The 21,391-nt window shown below is 40.8% G+C and overlaps 1 protein-coding gene across 2 annotated transcripts in view; it reads left to right on the top strand.

Moving 5' to 3' along the window:
• Positions 1–21,391, top strand: part of NUDCD1 (NudC domain containing 1) — a 60,499-nt gene that overhangs the window by 14,591 nt on the left and 24,517 nt on the right. For both annotated transcript variants that reach the window (XM_072999260.2, XM_020783470.3), the window contains exons 5-7: positions 3,088–3,273; positions 10,097–10,304; positions 18,310–18,454. In XM_072999260.2, coding sequence (XP_072855361.2) covers positions 3,088–3,273; positions 10,097–10,304; positions 18,310–18,454 — 539 coding nt within the window. The remainder of the gene's footprint in view (positions 1–3,087; positions 3,274–10,096; positions 10,305–18,309; positions 18,455–21,391) is intronic.

The raw sequence follows: 21,391 nt of genomic DNA, 5'->3' as shown, positions 1-21,391 counted from the left end.
CCAAAGCCACCAGGCTGGCTCTGCTCCAAGGAGGCACAGTCAGTAATTGAACTTCCAAGCTGTGGCTCCACAGCCAGCTAGAAGATCTGATGCAGATCTGCAGAACTGTGAATCATAATAGCTTACAGGACCTCTTGCTTGACGTGCCAATGCAGCTTTCTCCAGTATTGTGCTTGGCTAGTTCCACTTTCAGGAGTTATGACCAGTTGCAGCTAGATGGCATTCATTCTGTCATTTTTTAGTTCAAAATATGTGATCCCTTTTGCTCAGTTATGGGAAACGGACACAATTAACAACATATGAAAAAACAATAAAATACTATCCATAAGAAAAGTATTGTGGCATTTTGCTTCCCTGCTGGTACCTCTCTTCCTTAAATAGCATTTTTCATCTCAGCATCATATCTTTTAAATGAGAGAGAGAGAGATCCGTAAAGATTAAACAAAGTAATATCAAGGCAATGATCCTCCATGCTGTCAAGGTGCTATGTCACCTTCTAGAATTGTTTACATCCTGTTGGAAAGAACTTTGAGATAAAAGTTTACGTGCCCATCTGATTCCATTAGTTTAAAAATGTTTATGAACCTTTCTGAATTACAAACAAAAAATACGGGAGGAAACTGCTGACAGCAGAGGGAAAGTTCTCATTGTTACCATTTTTCTTTGGGAACAGCAAAATGAATTCAACATTTTCCACCATAATATTTAATATGTGACTGATTCAGACAAGTAGAAAATATTCTAGCTTTCTGAAAAGTTCTGCTCATGGATTTGTTTTGGAAGAAAAATGTTCCTATAATCATAATTTATCAATCTATCTCCATCTCTGTCTTATGTTTTTCTTTTCTACAGTATTTCTGTTCCAAAGATATTTAACTTTTGCAGTTAAATATCTCCATGAGCCTTGCCAGTTTTACTAATTGCTTTCACCACATTGAGAGCAAGGGAGTGTGTTCAGATGAATCCAGGATTGAGAAACAAATATGTACACTTTGTTGTGAGCCTTCAACCTGCAGGAGGAACTTCTTGCAGGATTGACAAGGCTGTGTTGTGAATTGTGACCGTGTAGTCTTCTGTACTGTGACCGACCTCACCTAGGCTAATCACATTTAAAATACCCTTTTAATAGGCTGGCCTTCAGCCAAAACATATGAGCCCAAGCGGTTTTAAGATTGAAAGAAAAGAAAAATGATCTTTATTATAATGTTGCAAACAGAGTTCAACTTTATTTACACTTGGTTACATGGTGGCTCTCAAATCTTCAACCTCCCTCTTCTAGATAACACAATAACTAAAAACAAACAAACAATTAATTTTTTAAAAGGATATGTTAATAGAGAAACAGTCTCCAATGGTGAAGGATGCACAAGAATATATTAGTGTATGTAGCTTTTTTTTGTTTGTTTTATATTTTTCTTTTATCATTGTGTTAATGTAATTTTAGTAGTTTACTGTAAAACAGAAAGCTAAAATGTGCTGGTCTTTTGGTCCCCATTTTTTGGGCTGAAAATGTTCCTCCAACTCAGTCTAACCACTCTTTCTTGGTGCAGAGAATGTATTTCTCAGGCCAGTCCTGCTGAATGTCTGCAGGAAACTAGCTAAAACCTACTGAGAATGAGGCGTACTACTTGTATTTGAACCAGGCAGTGGAACCCACATTTATTTCCCCATTTAACAAGAACTAGGCATGACAGAAGAGCACCACTGTGATGCCATGGCTGCAGTATGAGACTGGAACTCCAAAGACCTGGTTCATATCCTCACTTGGCCTTGAAACTCACTGATAACCTTAAACTGGCCATTCTTCCTCATCAGGTTTTTGGGAGGATGAAACTGAGGTGGAGGAGAGCTGTTTATGCTGCCTAGAACTCTTTGGAGGAAAAGAGGAGTATAGTCAGAACAAAAGCAAAGAGTATCTCTCCTTTTGATGGAGTTGCTGCAAAGGGTCGCGTCCTCAGTGGAAAGAATCTTGCCCGCTGATGGAAGGAAGATCCCTTGAGCAATGGGTGCAAGAGGGGGCAGTGCGTAATACTGTTGTTGTTTTCTATAAGGAGAAATTGAGGGCAAAGAAAGTTATTAAAAGGAACCTTCCCTTTTGATCATTTTAGTTATGTTTTTTTTTCTGAGAGAGTGTGGAGACCCAAACTCTTAATAAATTAATAATGTTCTTCCGGCAGGGGAAAGCCTTTAGGAAGGAAGGCCCAAAGGATGATGGGGGGAGAGAACTGTAACGTACAATTCATGCTGCTCAGTTGCTCCACTTGCAACAGCATTTTACTTCAATAGAATGGAGGGGCTTTGCAGTAAATTTGACCCGTGAGAGAGAATGAGACAGTGGCCTCATTCATTTCACAAGGTGGGTGTCAAAGGGAGCCCTGGATTACCATGGTCCACACTACTCAGTTGCTCCAGTATGCTGAAGGAGTGGGTCCATGAACCATGGCTGTTTTTTATGGTTTATTGGGACACTTAACAGATCAAATGAGAATGAAGCTTTATAGTTCCTTTCTAGTTGTTGTTGCAGCCACCAGGAGCGATCAGGCATCACCACGCTGCACATGTAAAGGTGAGAGGGAGTTTCCATGAATTTTTGGACTGCTATGATGTCATTCATGCCAACCAGGAGCCGAGCACAAGAGTGAGTGAGTGTACAGGCAATATAAAAAGCAGCAGGGGTTAGAATTGTGTGTAGGAGACCATTTGCGTAAAGGAATAACCCTACACATAATAAGAATCGTGGCGGTTGCACGAACACCTGTACTCAAAGATTGCTTGAACAGAAATATATAAGAGAGAGTGTGTTCTCCATTTGGTTTGTTTCATCCTGTCGTAGTGGCACACTTGGAACCTATGACTAGGTGAATTTTAATTCTTTTTAGGACATTAGAATGATTCCATCACAATCTGTAAATTAGGAAACATGACATTTTTTTTGTTAGGCAAGGACATGCATTGAAGTTTCAGGTTATCAAGGCTTTTTAGCCAGCAACCTGGTTCTAAAACAAATCAGTTTCATCAGTTGTAGATGAGTGTTTTCTGAGAAATGAGGGAATCCACAAATTCAGGTGTTGGTTTTCTTTTGATTAGGTGATCAAGGATACGAAATCGTCAAGAGACGAGTTCTTCAAGGAAAGTCCGTTCCTCATTATGCTGCCCTAGAGCCAAGTGGTGATGGGCTAATGGTCATTTCCTACAAGCCTTATGCATTTGCACGGAGTGATGAAAATAAGCAGGATGAAAGTGAAAAGGAGAAAGCAGAAGAAAAGAGAAAAGGTAATGTTACATTCCAGACCCTAGTTATTCAATATGTCCTGATCCGAAACTTCAACAGGAAAAAAAATGGGTTTACAGTTATACATCTTCCCATTCCTTTCCTCAAAAGGTTGAATGTGTTGCATCTGGACCTGTCTCTAAAGATTTGCAGTCAAGAAGTTTTACTTTGCTGCTTTTCCCATTTCTTTTCCCATGAATGGTCAGCTGTAATTAATATATTATTGTATAGCTATCATATTCTATTTTTCTGCTTTGGACGTGTTTTATGATTTCTTGATCTTTATTCATTCACTTTAGCAGTTCTTTTTTGGTCACCATCTCATTCTAAGAAATTGTTAGCATCTGTAATAAATCCACATTTCAGAAGCCTTTACCTTTTTTAAAAGTAGGTTCTGATAGTTCATTATCCGTGCCATATTAAAGAACAGATTGTGCAGTCATGCAGAATTAAAACAACAACCTTGTGTTGCCCTATTCCAGGCCATGAAAAGGATTTTCCAGATGATCTTAAGCTTCTAGTTCCACTGTATCACTAGGGCAAATGAGGACAGCCACTAAGAACTCAGTCTCACCCTTGCAGTCTTCATTTGACATGCATGTTTTAAAGGAAAGATTATGATAGTTAGAGGTTGTGATGTATTTCTTCTCATGGATAGATGCAGATATAGCGTTTATAACTTGCTTTTCTCCTGGAAATGGGAATTAAGACAATTCAGAGTATTATCAAATGAAAGAAAATACATGATTAAGTGCAACTTATGCCCTTTAGTTAAAATAGAATACTGTAAAATTAAAAGCACACTTAAAGAGTATCTCAATAAGAAAAATATAACATATAGCTGGTCCAAAGTCCCAACCTTTGCAAATAATCAGTTGCAAAAAAGGTTCAAGGAGACTGTCTCCTTTATAGAGAGTTCCAGATATGGTGGACCTCATCAGGTTAAGGCTTTATGTGCCACAGTCTGCACTCATAAAGCCAAGATTATAGGAAGCTGCATCAGTGTTGAATTACATTTTCAAATGTAGATGCAGGCATCTTTCAAAGGTAAGTGATTTACATTGGTCTAGCTTAAGAGGTTACAAAAGCTTGAATGATGACTGGCTTCTTCTTAGCAAGCAGAATTTGTTGAATGTAAACCATTCACTCATAGCATTAAGTCTAAGATTTGGTTAACCAAATTTTGGTTGGTTTGCACATCTGACCAACAAACCTGACAACACACAGTGTTTGTTTTTCAGCAAGGAGACCCAATTTGAAGTTTTACCATTTGTGTTAAAATCTACCAATTATATTGGATGTGTGTTGCATATTCAGTACAGTTGGTAGATGTTAGTAATATACTTTTAAATTTATTTGTGGGAAAAATCAACTTCATAAATGAGTAGCGTACAGTTAGTTTGAAAAGCTTAACAGCTTGCTAGCTATTGCTGCAGGATATGGAGGATTACCGCCTCAGCGTATGGCAGACTCACAAGGTGGTGCCTCAAGGCATGTGCTGACAACATGCAGAGGTTCAAAAACTACAGCTTCCCTTCTCCACATTGCAGCATTTCACATAATTGATTATACGAAGCAGTGTTCACTTCTGAAACCACAAAGAGCAGTTGGAGTGCTGGGCTGACAGCACTGCAGGATAATCTAACATGGTGCACTCGGTTTTGTTTTATTGAATGAATGCATATTACTTTATTGTTGATTCAACTGTTTTGGTCATTCAGCCAACAATAATGTTACAATTAAAACAGAAATACAAATAGAAATGTGTACGTACACAGAGTGTTAGTTTAACAAACATAATGCTAGCAAATTAGAAAGTACAAATACAGATACATTCACAAAATACTGAACTAAAAAGAGTAGTACAAACAAATTAAAATGCACACACAGTTTATTTTGTTTCATTTTGTTTTTGAGTTCTCTTAAGTTATGCTTTTCCATATTTAGGTAGAATTTATTTTCCATATTTAGGTAGAATTTTAATTTATTGAGTTCTAGTTAAAAAATAATTCCATGGGTAAATCGGTGGTGATCATTGTTTTTAACTGAAAATCAGATTAAAACATGAGGTACCTTGTAATGCATATCCAGCCTCAAGTTTCATCCTAAAGCCAAAGACATGTGGGCTATGCATTTGGAAAGGTCTGTATTTCAGTAATACAGTATGTTTTTTTTCCTATGAAAAAAAGATTCAGATGTAGTTAGTACAGGTATTCATGTCAGGGTTGTCCAGAGAGAACTAGGAAGGAAAGCTTCTTAAAATCAAACCTGGAGGAACACAAGGTTTTGACATGATTCCTTCTCTAGCAAAAAGTGGGAAAAGAGATGTTGCAGATTGGACATGATCACGACATATCTATGATGGACACGATGCTGTCTGTTAGTGGTGAGAACAATGTGCCTACTTTTCTTATATGTATTCTGCTGGCATGTATCAGAACCATGCCCCACCGCATGCATAAGCTCTAGTATTAACAGGAATCTTAGTAGTGTTTCTGTCCATTGTGCGCTATATTGACTAAGGCAAGATAAAATGAAACCTCCTGATAAAATACAGCCTCACTGTAGCCCTCCCTTCCCATGGGGAGCAGAGATCTATTTTCATGGTCTGCCCTATCAGGCTATTGGATTCCAGGATGCCATGCGTGGGATTCCAACTGACCTAGCTGCCGCTCCTGTCAAGGCCCTTGTGGATTGCTGGTATGCCGCCGCTGCCAGGGCTGTAGACACGATTGCTCCTAAACGCCTTGTCTGCCACAGATCCCGACCAGCGCCTTAGTTTTAACCTGTCAAGAGTATTGATCTAAATACTGGAGAATATTCTGTCTTTAAGAAAAGTCATGACAATGATGGACATGTGTAGTGGAACTCTGCTGAGTCACTGTGCATCTGATGCAATCCTGGTAGTAATATTGTGTATAAAAATAAGCAAGTCAGTACCATGCTCCTGTGGGTGGAGCTTGAAGTTCTGCACGTTATGCTATTCGTTTGTTGTATATAAAATGCTGTAAATATTTTCCTGAAACTATAAGATAAAAGCCTTCGCTGGAGAAAGACAATTTCTCTGAGTTCTATTGTTCTAATCTCTCAGAGCAAAACTTTTTGCTGCATCTTATTTTTCACTGCTGTCCAGAGAAGAGAAAGCATAAATTTTCTTTTCGGTATTCTGCTATAACTACTTAAAAGTGATTTATTTCACACACATCCTGACATAACCAGCAGTTGTGGACTATGAAGCAGAATAGGAGAAGGCTAGAGAGGTTTTGGAAGCAGAACCTGATGGAAACCAATTTAAAAGCTGCCAAGGTCGTGTTTAGCCTTTACCTTGCCAAGGTAAAGGCTGCGAGAAAAGCTTTTTTCACTGTCCGAATAAATTGAAGCATCCAAGTGTCCGAATAAATTGAAGCATCCAATCAGCAGGCAAAACTTTTCTGTATAGTACACCATCTGTGCGGAATTGGCCACAATGATTGGCCTCCATCTAGCATTTCTTGTGACCAATTTGCAGCATTTTTAAATCAAAAGTGGAGGCCATCCACCGGGATCTTGCACCCTATTTGAAAACAGTGGATCAAGCTGAGACATCCAGCACAGCGCCTTGTCCATTGAGAATTAGAGTGGTGCCTCAACTGATGACCGTCTCGACTTAAAACCATTTCAAGTTATGACCAGCTCCGTTCGCAAAATTTTGCTTCTACTTGCGACCTGAGCTTCAAGTTACAACCAGAAAAAAGGCAGGGAATTCAAATTGCTAACCATTGGTGGCGAAGAGGCTGTTTCTTTGTACCTCTTTCGCCCCAGCAGTTAGAGAGTGTGCGTTCAGCTTCAGACTGCCTGGTAAGGTGCTGCTTTCTACTTTTTAAAAACTAGCTGTTCTGGGTGGGTTCTGCAGCATGGGTTTGGGATGGGTGGTGGTGTTATGTTTCTATGCTGTGATGGGTCTTGCAGAGTTTGATTTTTGGTGTGTGTTTTTTTCCATTTCTGATGGGTCTTGCAAGGTTTGTTTGCTTTTTGAGTTTTTCTTTTTGCATTTCCGATGGGTCTTGCAGTCTCTGTTTGCTTTTTGATTTATTTATTTATTTATTTTTGCATTTCTGATGGGTCTTGCAGGGTTTGTCTGGTTTTCTGGTTTGTTTTTTTCCCTCCTTTGGCCAGAACGGTTTAATCGCATTTTCAGTGGGTCTTGTAGTGTTTTGTTTGTTTGTTTGGGGGTGTGTTTTTTTCTTCAGCCGGAACGGATTAATTGCATTTCAGTGCATTCCTATGGGAAATGGTGCTTCAACTTACGACCATTTCGAGTTATGACCCATCTTCTGGAACAGATTAAGTTCGTAAGTCGAGGCACCACTTTACTCAGTTTCAACCTGTGATGTCCGCAGAGCTGGACAAGGTCCTCGGTCGCTGCCAAGCCACCACCTCCTCTCTTGACCCTTGCCCAGCCTGGCTAATCAAAGCTGCCAGGCTGGTGATAACCGAATGATCTATTGAAATAATAAATGGGTCTCTTCTTGAAGGCAAGGTTCCTCTTGCCCTTAACTAAATGCTGATTAGGCCCATTAGGAAGAAACCAAGCTTGGCGGCAGACAACATGGGCAATTATAGGCCCGTCGCCAATGTTTCTTTCCTTAGCAAGGTAGTTAAAAGGGTGGTGGCTAATCAGCTTCAGGCACTTTTGGATGAAACCAACACCCTGGATCCATTTCAGTCGGGTTTCAGGTCATGCCACAGCATGGAAACAGCATTGGTCACTCTGCTGGATGACCTACTTAGGGAGGCCAACAGGGGCAAAATGACCTTGCTCGTCATCCTTGATGTCTTGGCTGCCTTTGATACCATCAACCACGATATCCTCCTGGGGAGCTCTCCAAGTTGAGGGGGGGTGGCCTTGCTCTTGCTTGGTTCTGGTCTTTCTTGGAAACCCATCCTCAGAGTCCAGATTGCGGAATATGTATTGTCCCTGTGGTCCCTCAGTGGTGGGGTTCCACAGGGTTCAGTCATCTCCCCAATGCTGTTTAACATCTACATGAGGCCACTGGGGGGGGTGTCATCCGGGGATGTGGAGCTTTGTGTCACCAATATGCTGATGACACCCAGCTCTACATCTCCTTTCTTCCATCTGCAGTGGATCCCATTCCGTCCCTTGAGCACTGCCTGGAGGCCATCCTACAATGGATGCAGTTGAATGGACTGAGGTTGAACCCAGACAAGACGGAGGTCTTGCAGGTGGGCGTCCCCAATGTCAGTGGTTTGGGGAACTCCTTCTCTTGGGGGGGGGGGTGCGACTCTCACCACAAAGAATGCAGTTAGCAGTCTGGAGGTCCATCTTGGTCCAGCACTCACTATGGAACCCAGGTAGCGTCCGTGGTTTGGTTCACCCACTTACATCTTTGGCAGATTGCCCAGCTATCTACCCTATCTAGACGTGGGAGCGCATACCACATTGGTCCATGCACTCGTAGTCTCAAGAATAGACTACTGTAATACTCTCTGCGTGGGGCTTTGTTTGAGACTGATGCAGAAGATTCAAATGGTCCAGAACACGGTGGCCAGGCTATTAACAGGGGTGAAAAGATTTTACCATATACCCCCCACACTGGCCACCTTACACTGGCTACCTGTTTGCTTCTGCATCGATTTCAAGGTGCTGACTATTATATATAAAGCCCTAAATGATTTAGGCCCTCGATACTTGGCAGAGCGCCTTCTTCCACCTAGTTCTGTCCATATCACACATTCCAGTCAGGCCGGGTGGGTGAGGGGCCTAATGTCAAGAGAGGTCTGAAGGGAAAAGCTTAAAACCAGGCCTTCTTGGCAGTGGCCCCTCATCTCTGGAACAATTTACCTGCAGAGATCCACCTGGCCCCCTCGCTGAGGGCCTTTAAGACCAATCTGAAGACATGGCTATGCAGGCAGGCCTTCTCTACAGCCATCACCTAGCCTATTTTTATTTGTATTTTCTTTTTCCATTTTGGATTCTGCTGTTAATTTGGGTTGAATCTTTAGGTAATTTATACCTTCTTAGTTTATTTCTTATATTTTGTGTATACCACCCAGAGTAGACACATTCCATATGGGCGATATATAAGTTTAATAAACAACAACAACCTGGAAATATGCAAGCAGTTGCTTCCAAAAATAACAAATGTGTGTTTAGTTTCCCTTTCCCTTCTGTGAATTTCCAGTGACATACCCTTAGGCTGTGACGTGCCTCTTGACAGATACCATCCTCTCTCTTGATAGATACCGTCCTCTCTCCCTGTGTTATAGGGCATGGGGAGAATTAAGTTACACCAGGATAGTAATAAAAATCTTTGTCTGCCTTTTTATCACATGCAAAGACAAGGAGTTACAATGTTCTTTTCTTCAGTGGCAAGAAATATCTTAGCATTTCTAACAGAATTTCTGCATAGGGAAGAATGATGATTTATGCAAAACTCACCACTTTCTGAGCAGTATTGTCACAAATTATTTGTTTATCTATTTATTTATAATCCGCCCTGGATCAACAGATCTCAAGGCAGCATGCAATCAGTAAAATTACCTTAAAAGAGACTAATTTGATTTCATTTAGAAACTTAATCAGAAATGAATACAGTTTTGCTAGGATGACTGAAACTGCATGTAAGAATTTGAAATTCTGATTAGATGTGGGGGTTTGGGGGGGGTTGAAGTTAGCTCATCCTTCTGTGATTATTGTTTGTGAGTCTTGTTGCGTTGCAAAGGAGAATACCAGAGACATGGAACAGAACAAATCTTCAAGCAAGTGTTCTTGGTACTGTACTTTGTAACCCATTCTGTATTCCATTTTAATGTTCCCATTTACAGAGCCACTGTATTACTGGCAACAGACTGAAGATGATTTGACCATCACTTTTCGCCTGCCTGAAGACTTCACCAAAGAGGACATCCAGATACGCTTTTCTCCAGATCATCTTAACATAGCACTGAAAGATCCTCTTTCTCCTGAATTAGAAGGAACCCTTTTTTCATCAATCGATCATGAAAGCTCCACATGGGTAATTAAAGACAAGAGGTATTTATTGCAGTTCTGCAGTCTGCTCTTGTTCTTGGTGTTATGCCTGCAAAACTCATGGAATGGATATGGCATTAGTGGTTGGGGGATTCTGGAAGCTGTAATGATAAATATGTATCTCCCTCTCTTCTCCACCTTAGTTGCTGGTGCATCTGTGTCCTGCCATCTTCATAGTTCTTCCTTCACTTAGGTGCAAAATTCCCACTAAGGTGTGCAGCTGCACAAGCACGTGTGACTCTGGCCCCCTTTGTGCAGAGCTTTCCTCCTCCTTCTGCGCACCCACAGAAATCGTTTCCAGCCTTTTCAGTTCCAGCTGTGACGGAACCCTGAGCAGGGGATGGAGTTATGCAGAGGGGCGGGATTGCATGCGAGAGGGGTGGGAATTTAGAGGGAACATTGCTTAGGTGTGGTGCAAAATTAACCATATGTGCCCAGAAAGGTTTCCAGTGCTTTCCCTGACTTTTTCACCCTTGTACGTACATTAGCCCCTGTGGTTCAGATGAAATCGAGCTTTGTTTGGAAAAAAAGGAAGATTTAAATAGCTGTTTATGGAAAGAAGCAGTGGGATACTGGTTTGAATCTAATGCTGGAGGTAGGAAGCCTTGTGTAACTGAATTATCTGGCTCCCTATCGTAGTCCCCTGTATGTCATGAAAAGACTCAGTGAGGCCTGGGAGACACTTGTTCGCAGCATTACAGCCTATTGATTGTGAGAGAAATAGCTTAATATCAAGTACAGTGCATTTCCCATGAGTAGAATCTGATTCTGAGTGATTTCTCTAGTCCCGAGCCACATCCTACACTTCATCCTGTTATTGTCTAAGATCCCCCTAGGGTTGAGAGGATTTCAGGCAGTCTGCAGAAGGAAAGGGAACAAGGAGGCCCTCTTTCTTTCATGCCAGACTGGGATCTGATCTGCTGTTGAGTCAGGGTGGAGTGGATGTAGAACTACAAAACCTCTCTTGAATAAGTAAAGCTATGCCGCTTTAAGGTATGGTTTTCCCATGTTGCTGGGAACAGTTGTTGAAAAACCATGTTATAATGACATACGGGCTTCCATGTTTTCACTTGTCACGCTCATTATAGTGAGTGTGCCACTGGCAAAGCACGTACAGTGGACATCTGGTTACCCCCCCTAGTTTTGGGCCCACCAAAGCAGGAGGTGATAATCCTGGCAGATGTGCAGATTCCTTTCCTCGCTCCAATGCTGGGAGAATGGATGATTTGGTCAGTTCTTTGCTGAGATGTTTCTGATGCTCTGGCCACAACTTTTTGATGTTGAACAGACTATAGCACAGCACACCAGAAGGAGATGCAAGGCTCTGGTTTCATCCGTTTCAAGCATCCATAGTCACTGGAAATGGATTAAAGTAAAGCCCTCCAACCCACTTCAGAACAGTAGAAACTCCTGGCCGGAGTTCAAAAAGATGCAGGTTGGGGCAGATTGGTCTTCACCGGAACAAGGTGTGGACCAACCTGACCCATCCCCACACTAAACGGTGAGACAAATGCCTGTGGGGACAAGCCTCTTTGAGTGACATTTTGTTAGCAATGGGGAGGGGGTTGCACTGAGTTCAAATAGTGAAGAAAACCACCTCAGTTACGTTTCCCAGTGTGCAATGGACTTTTCTTCCAGAAATTTGTCCAATCCCTTTTTAAAGGCATCTAGGCCAGATGCCATCACCACATCCTGTGGCAAGGAGTACCATAGACTAACAACACGCTGGGTAAAGAAATAATTTCTTTTGTCTGTTCTCACTCCCAACACTCCATTGGAGTGGATGCCCCCTGGTCCTGGTATTGTGTGAGAGGGAATAGAGCTTCCCTCTGTCCACTTTATCCATCCCCTGCATAATTTTATGTGTCTCAGTCATGTCCCCCCCACACCAGGCACCTTTTCTCTAGACTAAAGAGCCCCAAACACTGTAGCTTTTCCTCATAAGGGAGGTGCCCCAGCCCAATCATCATTTTAATCTAAAAGAAAGTCTATTTTGCATAAGAAGGGACACTGTCCCTTCTAGAATGACTTGTGTTTTATTAATGTAGAACATAAGGCAGATTTAGTTGTGCTTTAGCAGACCCATTAAAATGAATAGGACAAGTGACATTAGTAGATCTAGATCCAGTAACAAAACCCTGCTGGTCCAAATCAAATCTAGTCCTGCTTTATTTTCCCAACCATAGAAAACTGTAGGAAATATCAAACTTGAATTGCAATTTCTCCCTGAAGTCTTGTACTTTGAAACATCTGAATGTGCTGGTTTTATTAAGCTGGCATGGCCAAATATGTTCCCAGAACTTTTTTACATCCATCAAACTAATCACTGCCAGTATTGTAGGACTGATGCTCCACCATGTTACTGAGTATAATCTGCTTTTCAGAGTCACCCTCCATATGACAATAACCCTATTGCCATCTTACAGGCTTTGATCTATATGCAAAGGGTAATATTTCTTCCAGGTTTTATAACTCACTGCTCTTTTTCTCATTATAAACCTTTACATAGCCTAACTCTTGTATTGCAGAGTGTCCTATTCAAGATCAGAAATTAGAGCTGTTTCTATGCTTTCTGTTGCTATGTGTTCATCTGAAGCATATAAAAATGAACAGTGTTTTTGTTGATGGTTTTGTTTATCAAAACACTTTTCTCCCCTAAATTCACTTGTTGAAAGTTAGAGAAGTATTTTAGTGCTGTCCTTAGTATTTCTCTTTCAGCTATCTGTGTTCTAGCTTTTATTTTCTTTCTTTCTTTTTTTAAGGCCAGTTAAGACACTTGAGAAGATTAGTTTTCACAAGTCTGCTTTGTACTTTTATCTCCTGCCATAGCCATTTCAAAACACTGATTCTTTATTTTATTGTACTCTGAAAAATAACAGACATTTCTCTTAAAATGTGCTGTCTCTCTCTCCCTCCCTTCCCATCCTGCTTTCTCTTCCTCCCCTTTAAAGTCTTGTGAGAAGAAAATTCAGTTAACACTTTCCTTTTTTTAAGAGGAGAGGCAATATTTCAGTGGTAGAGGGTGTGCTTGGTGTGTAGCAGGTTGCACCTTCCCCTCCCACATCTCATCATAGCAGTTCGGAATGACAGCTGTCTAAAACCTTGGAGAGCAGCTGGGGGTCAGCGTAGACCCAAAGCAGAAAACGTGTGGCCCTTCACATGCTGTTAGATTACAGCTGCCATGATGTTTGACTTTTGGCTGGAGCTAATGTGTGAAAGCTGGACAGTAAAGAAAGCTGACAGGAAAAAGAATGATTTGTTTGAAATGTGGGGCTGGAAGAGAGCTTTGCAGATACTCTGGACTGCCATGGAGAACAACAAGTGTGTCCTAGATCAAACCAAACCTGAACTATCTTTGGAGGCAAAAAATGTTGAAACTGAGTCTGTCTTACTTTGGGCACATCACGAGAAGACAGGATTCTCAGGAAAAGACAATAATGCTGAGAAAAGTTGAAGGCAGCAGGAAAAGAGGAAGACCAACTATGAGATGCATTAACTTCCTAAAGGAAATTGCAGCCTTGAGTTTACAAGAGCTGAGCAGGGCAGTTGAGAACAGGGCATTTTGGAGATTGTTCCTTCATAGTGCTGCTGTATGTTAGAGATGACTTGACAGCCTGTAACACCAAAAATAGGAGATTGGTGATGTCCAAAGACATTTAGAGGTCCATGGGTTCTCTATCCCAGATGTAGATAAATGTTGAGGTAGACAGATTACCTAATTTGGTATGAGATATTTTTCTAAAACACAGTGAAACACTGAAAATTATTTGTTGCAGATGCTGATGCTTAATTAGGATTCTTTGTATGTGCATGTTTATCACAAACTGGCCACTGTGACAGAAATGCAGTTTTTCCTGTGGCTAAATGCATATTGTATAGTATATTCTTCTCCATTCCTTTAGTGGGACAGGGAAGATGATCCATGTGTGCAGCCACAGTTGGCTGCAGGTAAATTAACAATTGACTGCAGAAGATGAAGCAGAATTGACAAACTTGTTAGATACAAGAAACCAGATAACAGTGTGCCTTAGCATTCCACTGCATCTAAGAACAGTGTCCTTACCCAGATGGCCTTCAGTCAACTAGAGAGAAATGTATATCCTAGGTAGGATAAAAAGTATTTTTATAAGATACCTGCTTCAACCCATGCTGTTGCCTGCATATTTTGAAGAAGAACTATTTGAATGCAGTACAGTATTTTAAAATGAAGATAGTTAATGGAGGGTAAATATTGCCTTTAGAACATGAAGTATTAGGAGAATAAAAGTGGAGTTTTGGATTGTCATTGTACACATTACAGTAGTTAAAGAGTTCTGGCTTGGATTTTAAGATCTGTCAGAGAACAAATTGTTCCTTTCTCTTCCTTCTCTCAGCATTCACATGCATAGACTCTTTCTCCTGCAACCTGTCTGTCTTCCAGAATTGTATGCCATGGGGAGATGCAGCAGGAAGAGTAGGAGAAACTGAAAACCAGAAATGTATCCTCCTGAGTCTGCAGATTTCCCTTCTGCTGGTGGAAGAAAGAGAATCATACAGTTTCCTCTTCCACAATATATGTGTACATGTACAGTATACACTTTCTTCCCTGAAAGCCCCCTAGATCAGATGACATGCTTCACCCACTGAATGAAATGTGTTTGAAAATGCCCTGGTGTGGTTGGGTTTTTTTTTCCTTTGTGTTTTGTTTCTAAAGGATGTATGTATTATTGAAGGTAGACTTAGCCTTGTTGGATCTATTTTACTAGAAACCCAAGAACCACAAACCAAAGCCGGGGTAAAAGATAAGCACAACAGAAAAATTATCTTGTTAAACATTTGGCAGTCAGAAGTTGGCCAAGGTACTGAAATGATTCAGCCAGATATCTTGTTAGGTCCTAATGTGTTTTCTGCCTATCCCTGATAGATGCTACACGAAACATTACATTCATGTTATGAGGATTGAGAGGAAGGAGGTTTTGTGTTTTCAGATACTATAGCAGTAATGTTCCCCACCATCACCTTCCCATGCAGAGAACATTACATTACAAGGTGAATTTTTCCTTCCAACATGAACTAAATGTTAGCACTTCAACTTCCAGCTCTTGTCCTGCGTTGTTCAGTTTGGGGAGACAAGAAAGGTTGTCCTCCCAACAGATCCATCTAATTGTTGCACTGAGAAAATTGTACTTCAGATTCAAATATGAGGACCTCATGTTGAAAGTGCTTTCCTGCCAGGAAGTCTGATTTGCTATACATGTGTAGGAATACTATTAAATTGTGGGGTCTTTTGTTTTCAAAAGAAGGATTGTTCCCCACATCAGTGATTGATTGATTAGGCATCCTTCAGTCTCGAGAGACTATGATATCATGCTCTGTATGGAGGACTTGGAACAGCATCTAGTGTGGCTGACAAGGCCAATTCGAGAGTGACAATCCTGTCCACACTGAAGACAAATACAATCTGTCCCCTGCCCAGCTCCCTGATTTGGCTGGTTTTGTGATTGCCTCTTTGACTCGGCCTGCTGGACAAGGGTCTCTTCAAATTGGGAGAGGCCATGATGCATCGCCTGCCTCCAGGCCAAATGCCCAGATGTCAGGGTTTCCCATCTGTTGAGATCCATTTCCAAGGCCTTCAGATCCTGCTTGCAGATATCCTTGTATCACAGCCGTGGTCTCCCTCTGGGGCAATTCCCCTGCACTAATTCCTTTATTCCTCTAAAACAAAACATTTCTATGAAGTATTCCAGGCTAATTTGGGCACCCATAGTATCTTATTAATTGCAGATACAGATTTTACTATTAATCACTTACATTTGTTTCTGTGAATTCAGATTTCTCCAATGACAATTCACTTGCTGAAAAAATCCATAGCATGTAGGGAAAAAATCTCCGGCTTAAAATGTACATTGTATATGAATTAAATATATGCTTTGAAGAAAGGGGAGCAGTTGCATTCTTAATAATCCATTGTTGTCATGAGTGCTCAGTAGATCCTCCATTTTCAGAGATAGTGTGTCTTTCTATGAATACTAGTTACTGGAAGCAAACTTTCAGGGCAGGTTATTCTTCTGTGAGCTTGCTAGCATTACAGTGCTTGATGTCAGTCAACTAAAGTGGACTGGAAGACAATATTTTTAGTCAGACAGCTACAGAATGTTCTACCGCAGAAGAAATGGAGTGACTCTTATACTCAGGTAAGATGTAACACGGGCACTTAGGAGCTATAATGCAAGGTCTGACTGAATAATATCAAGCAGCCTCTGTGGAAAAACCTATCAACCTAACTATAATTAAAGATCTGGGCTCTAGATACCAATGCTGAAGAAGATGAAATTGAAAGCTTTTGCACAAGCATCCAGGAGGAACTTGATCACACATCCAAATAAGACATGTGTGACAGGAGCAGAAAAGTAGGGAACAAAGCAGAACTACATTTTGGAAACCTTGACCTAGGCGCCAGAAATGAAGCAGGAGAGGAACTCATAGAGTTCTGCAGAGCCAACAATTTTTTTTACTACAAATACATGCTTCAAACTACCAATTAGTTGGCTGTACATGTGGACATCACCAGACTGAAATCAAAAAGACTGCATAATTGGAAGCAGGAAATGAATAAGCTGTGTTCCCTCTGCCAGAATAAGACCAGGAGTAGATTGTGGTACTGATCATGAACTGTTAATATCCAAGATTAAAATAAAACTGAAAAAGAAATGGCTATGCTTCAGCACTTGATTGTCCTGCTGTGTAACCTGTATTGTAGATAGGAAGCTACCATTAGGACAGGATATGGATAGAAAGAATGGTTTCTATAGGCCAAGGTATCAGACAAGAGTGTGCTTTATCCCTTTATCTCTTCCGTCTATATGTAGAACAAATAAGGAAAGCCAGACTAGATTCAGATGAAGCAGGGGTGAAAACTGGAAGAAATAGCAATAAATTACTAGGAAAGTAGGGAGCTGAGGATCTATACTAATTAGAATTGCTCTAGATATTCAAGTAGTACCACTCCTGTCAACAGCTGTGTTTTTGCCCATTCATACAGTAGTCATTTTTGCCATCAGAATTTCCTTTGAAAAGTGAGAGGTTGTGAATTTTGTTTTCATTGCTGTCAATGTGAGTACCTCACAGATGCAAAGCTGACTGCCTTGACATCCTGTGATTCTGTTTTAAATAATAGGGTAGGGGAAGGGAAGGATGAGTAGCTTATCTAAATGATGAATTTATTTGTAAAGCAGAGCAGCTCAATATTGATAAGCCTTATTAAGTGCAAAATAGAAACTTTATTCTCTGGAGTTAAATGAGTTACTGTCCTGTGAGTTCCATTGGATCAGTTTGTCTTTCAACACCTGGAGCATAGTGTGAGAGAGGGGCAGGCTTCCTCAGAGGGAAATTCATGTTTATGAACTCCTCCAGTTTTTCAACTCAATGGACCATGACCCTTTTCCTCTTTAAGAATTAAAAGATAAGTCACAGCGTTTGAGGCCCAGATCTCTGAGAAGTTATTGAGGCCCAGGGTCTGAGAAGTTATTTCAATTCTCTCTCTCTCTAAACTCCTTCCTGAAACTCTTCGGGAATCTTGGCTAGTCAAGTGAAGACAAGACTGAATTAGGTAGAGCAGTGATCTGACTTGGAACGAAGCAATTTCTTTTGTATTTATTTAATAATGGTATTCGTATACTTATACAACATCAACAATTAAGAAGATTTTAGTTGATTGATTACTATCTGTGTAGCTTTGTGGCAGTTCAAAAGAGAAAAAAACCCACTTTCTTTGCTCTTGCATGATGCTGATATCTCACAGCAGACATCTTAACATTTTCTGGGTTTAGGGGGAGAATTTTTTTTTTTACTCATTTTTAATACATTTTAAAATAAAAATGATTGGGTTAATCAACATTTTTAATCAGTAAGAGTAGCTTAATTAGAGTAATTTGATTGCTGGGCAAAATGTTTCAGCCTTAGATTATGTTTGCCATTTTGTCTCACCTTTCTGGTCTTCCAAACTCTTTTATCTCTTTTTATCCCCCAGTTTAGAGATTTCTTTGGTTAAAAGAGAAGAGGGACCTTTATGGCCAGAGCTGATCATTGGTGACGCCCAGGGGGAATACATCATGGACCTAGCGCAGAATGCAGCAGTAGCTGAGCACCTGATGCATCTTACCTCTGATGAAATGGTAATGTGATGATGAAACTCTTGATAAAGAGAGAAAAATAGCTGCAGGTCTGTATAGGTTTATTCGGATATGAACCCCCTGAAATCGCTGCAGTGGATAAACTAGTAATTGCACATTGTAATGAGGTTGCAATCTTGAAAATGGGTGCATTACTAATCTTGCTTAAAATGTTATTAAAAGGTAAAGGTTCCCCTTGACAATTGTCCAGCCGTGTCCAACTCTAGGGGGCGGTGCTCACCCCTGTTTCCAAGCCATAGAGCCAATGTTTTGTCTGTAGACAGTCTCCGTGGTCACGTGGCCAGTGTGACTAGACATGCAATGCCGTTACCTTCCCACCATGGTGGTATCTATTTATCTACTCACATTTTTCTATACTTTTGAACTACTAGGTTGGCAGGAGCTGGGACAAGCGATGGGAGCTCACTCTGTCACATGGATTTGAACTGCTGATCTTTCGACCTTGCAGCCCAGAGGCTTTGTGGTTTAACTTACAGTGCCACCCACATACCACTCTAAAATGTTGTTACATGCCATCAAATCACTGCCAACTTCTGGTGATTCCCCACCTGGGTCTGTTCTTAACAACTCCATTCAGATCTTTCAAATTTACGAGTTTGCTTTAGAATTCTAAACTACTACTAGAACACAGCCTCTTGATACCATCATTTCTGATGTTACTTTGATCAGCTAAAATAAGTAAACTGCTAGACATGAAAGATAAGGTTCTCTCTACTTTTTTCCTCTTATTGAGAGTTGTACTGTAGGTTGGGAAACATGAATTTGGCCACATATTGTACCCTATAATGGCAGCCTGCCTTATAAACTTATAATATTTATGAATGCAAAAAATTGACCAATTTCACTTTGATGTATCAAAGCCAACTGGATGGAAATAGATGAGAAGATAGTAAAGAGCAGCTAAAAATACCAATACTGCACAAGGTTCCCATTTCTCTGCCTATAATGTATCATCACAAGAAAAGTGTGAATGTCCTATCTTCATTCACTAGGTTTTCAATGGCAGCTAATAATTTGGAAGACAGGTGGGGAAAACCTGGCATTGGATACTTACGTAACTTCACATTGTACGCAGGGAAGAGAAGGGGAGCTGCCTTCAGCAGCATCTGTTTATCATATCTAATTCTGCCCACAGATAGGTGGTAAAGAGAGGAGTCAGGAGCTGGTGCCTTTTGATTTTAGGAAGAGATTTCAAGAAGCCCTGTACTGTTTGAAGACTCCTGTTGAGGCAGCTGGTTGGTGTGTAGTGAATGAATGTAGCATGGCTCTGCATTGATCTTGATAATGTTTGGTTCTACAGTAATTCTTTACTATTTGAGAGACACTTCATGATTTCTCCTTCCGAGGCTTCAAGCAATAGTGGCACTACTGTGAAAAGAGAGTCCCATAGCACCCTTAAAGGCCAGCAGATCTATTGTGACGTTAAGGTTTTGTGGCCCTGAGCTCTTTTCAGTGGCTTTAAGAACTAAAAAAGATAACATGCCCTCCAGCACTTCCCAGATGAAAATAGAGACAGTATTCTATGTGGATTTTTTTTTACAAAAGCTAGGTGTACACCAATGCCTCCACATAGAATAAGAAGAGAATGAGGGAGAGGGAGAGAGTCTTTATATATGAAATATGAGTGTGAAAGCACATGTAGGACACAACCTTTTTGTTGATGTTTCTTAAACCAGAAGTAGCCAGATAGGAAAGGTACATTTTTATCTCACAACCCCTCAGCCACCTTGGCCACCATAGTCCAAAAAAGTAACTTTCAGCTCTTTCTGAAAACTCAATACTCACATTTTAATTTAATCACTAGCACAAGTTACTTTTCTCCCAATGCATGTGATAAGGGTAGAGAACTTCAGCTTTGACTAAAAACTTGGCAACATGGCTGCAGATTTTTTGAAATTGTCATAGTTGGGAGGCCCTCAACTGAAGGTTTAGAGGGCACAACAGAGCTGAAGTAAAGAAGAAAAGGCCAGAAGATTTGGGGGGGGGGGGTTGTACCTGGGAAAATCCTGGGAAAAAACAATCAAGCAGCAGATTTGTGAACACCTAGAAAAGAGCACGGTGATTACAAGAAGCCAGCGTGGGTTTGTTAAGAACAGGTCATACCAAACCAGTCTTATTGCCTTCTTTGATAACGTGACTAAATTAGTGCACCAAGGAAACACAGTGGGTGTAATATACTTAGACCTCAATAAGGCATTTGATAAGGTAGACCACAACCTGCTTTTGTGTAAGATAGAACAAAATGGGATAGACAGCGCAAATACCAGATAGATTTGCAGCTGGCTGACCAACCACACTCAACAGGTGATCCTCAGTGGAACCACATCTACGTGGAGGGAAGTGTGCAGTGGGGTTCCTCAAGGTTCTGTCTTGGGCCTAGTGCTCTTCAACATTTTCATAAATAACCTGGATGAGGGGATTGAAGGAGCACTTATCATATTTGCTGATGACACAAAGCTGGGAAGAATTGCTAATACTTTGGAAGATAGACTCAACGTTCAGAAGGATCTAGACAGACCCAACTTGAATATTGGGCCCTATCCAATAAGATGCAGTTCAGTGATGGGAAAAGTATGGTCCTGCACTTAAGCAGGAGAAACCAGATGCACCGGTACAAGATAGGTGATGCCTGGCTCGACAGTAATACCTGTGAGAGGGATTTAGGTGTTCTGGTGGACCATCACCTAAGGATGAGTCAGCAGTGCTGCAGCTGCCAAGAAAGCCAACACAGTCCTAGGCTGCATCAACAGGGGGATAGCATCAAGATCACAGGAAATGATACTACTATTAGTATATTGCTTTTTTCCCCCACACATCTAAATTCTGCTCTCAGCTTTTGCTTTGCAATTTTCGGTCTGATTTAATCCCATTTGGGCAGCTGTCTTTTTCTCTTAGGAGAAATCTTTTTTTCCTATTTAG

This window comes from Pogona vitticeps, chromosome 4 (assembly GCF_051106095.1).
Source record: "Pogona vitticeps strain Pit_001003342236 chromosome 4, PviZW2.1, whole genome shotgun sequence".
Taxonomy (NCBI): Eukaryota; Metazoa; Chordata; class Lepidosauria; order Squamata; family Agamidae; genus Pogona; species Pogona vitticeps.
The sequence above is the reverse complement of the archived record's forward strand: the minus strand, read 5'-3'. Positions and strand labels throughout refer to the sequence as shown.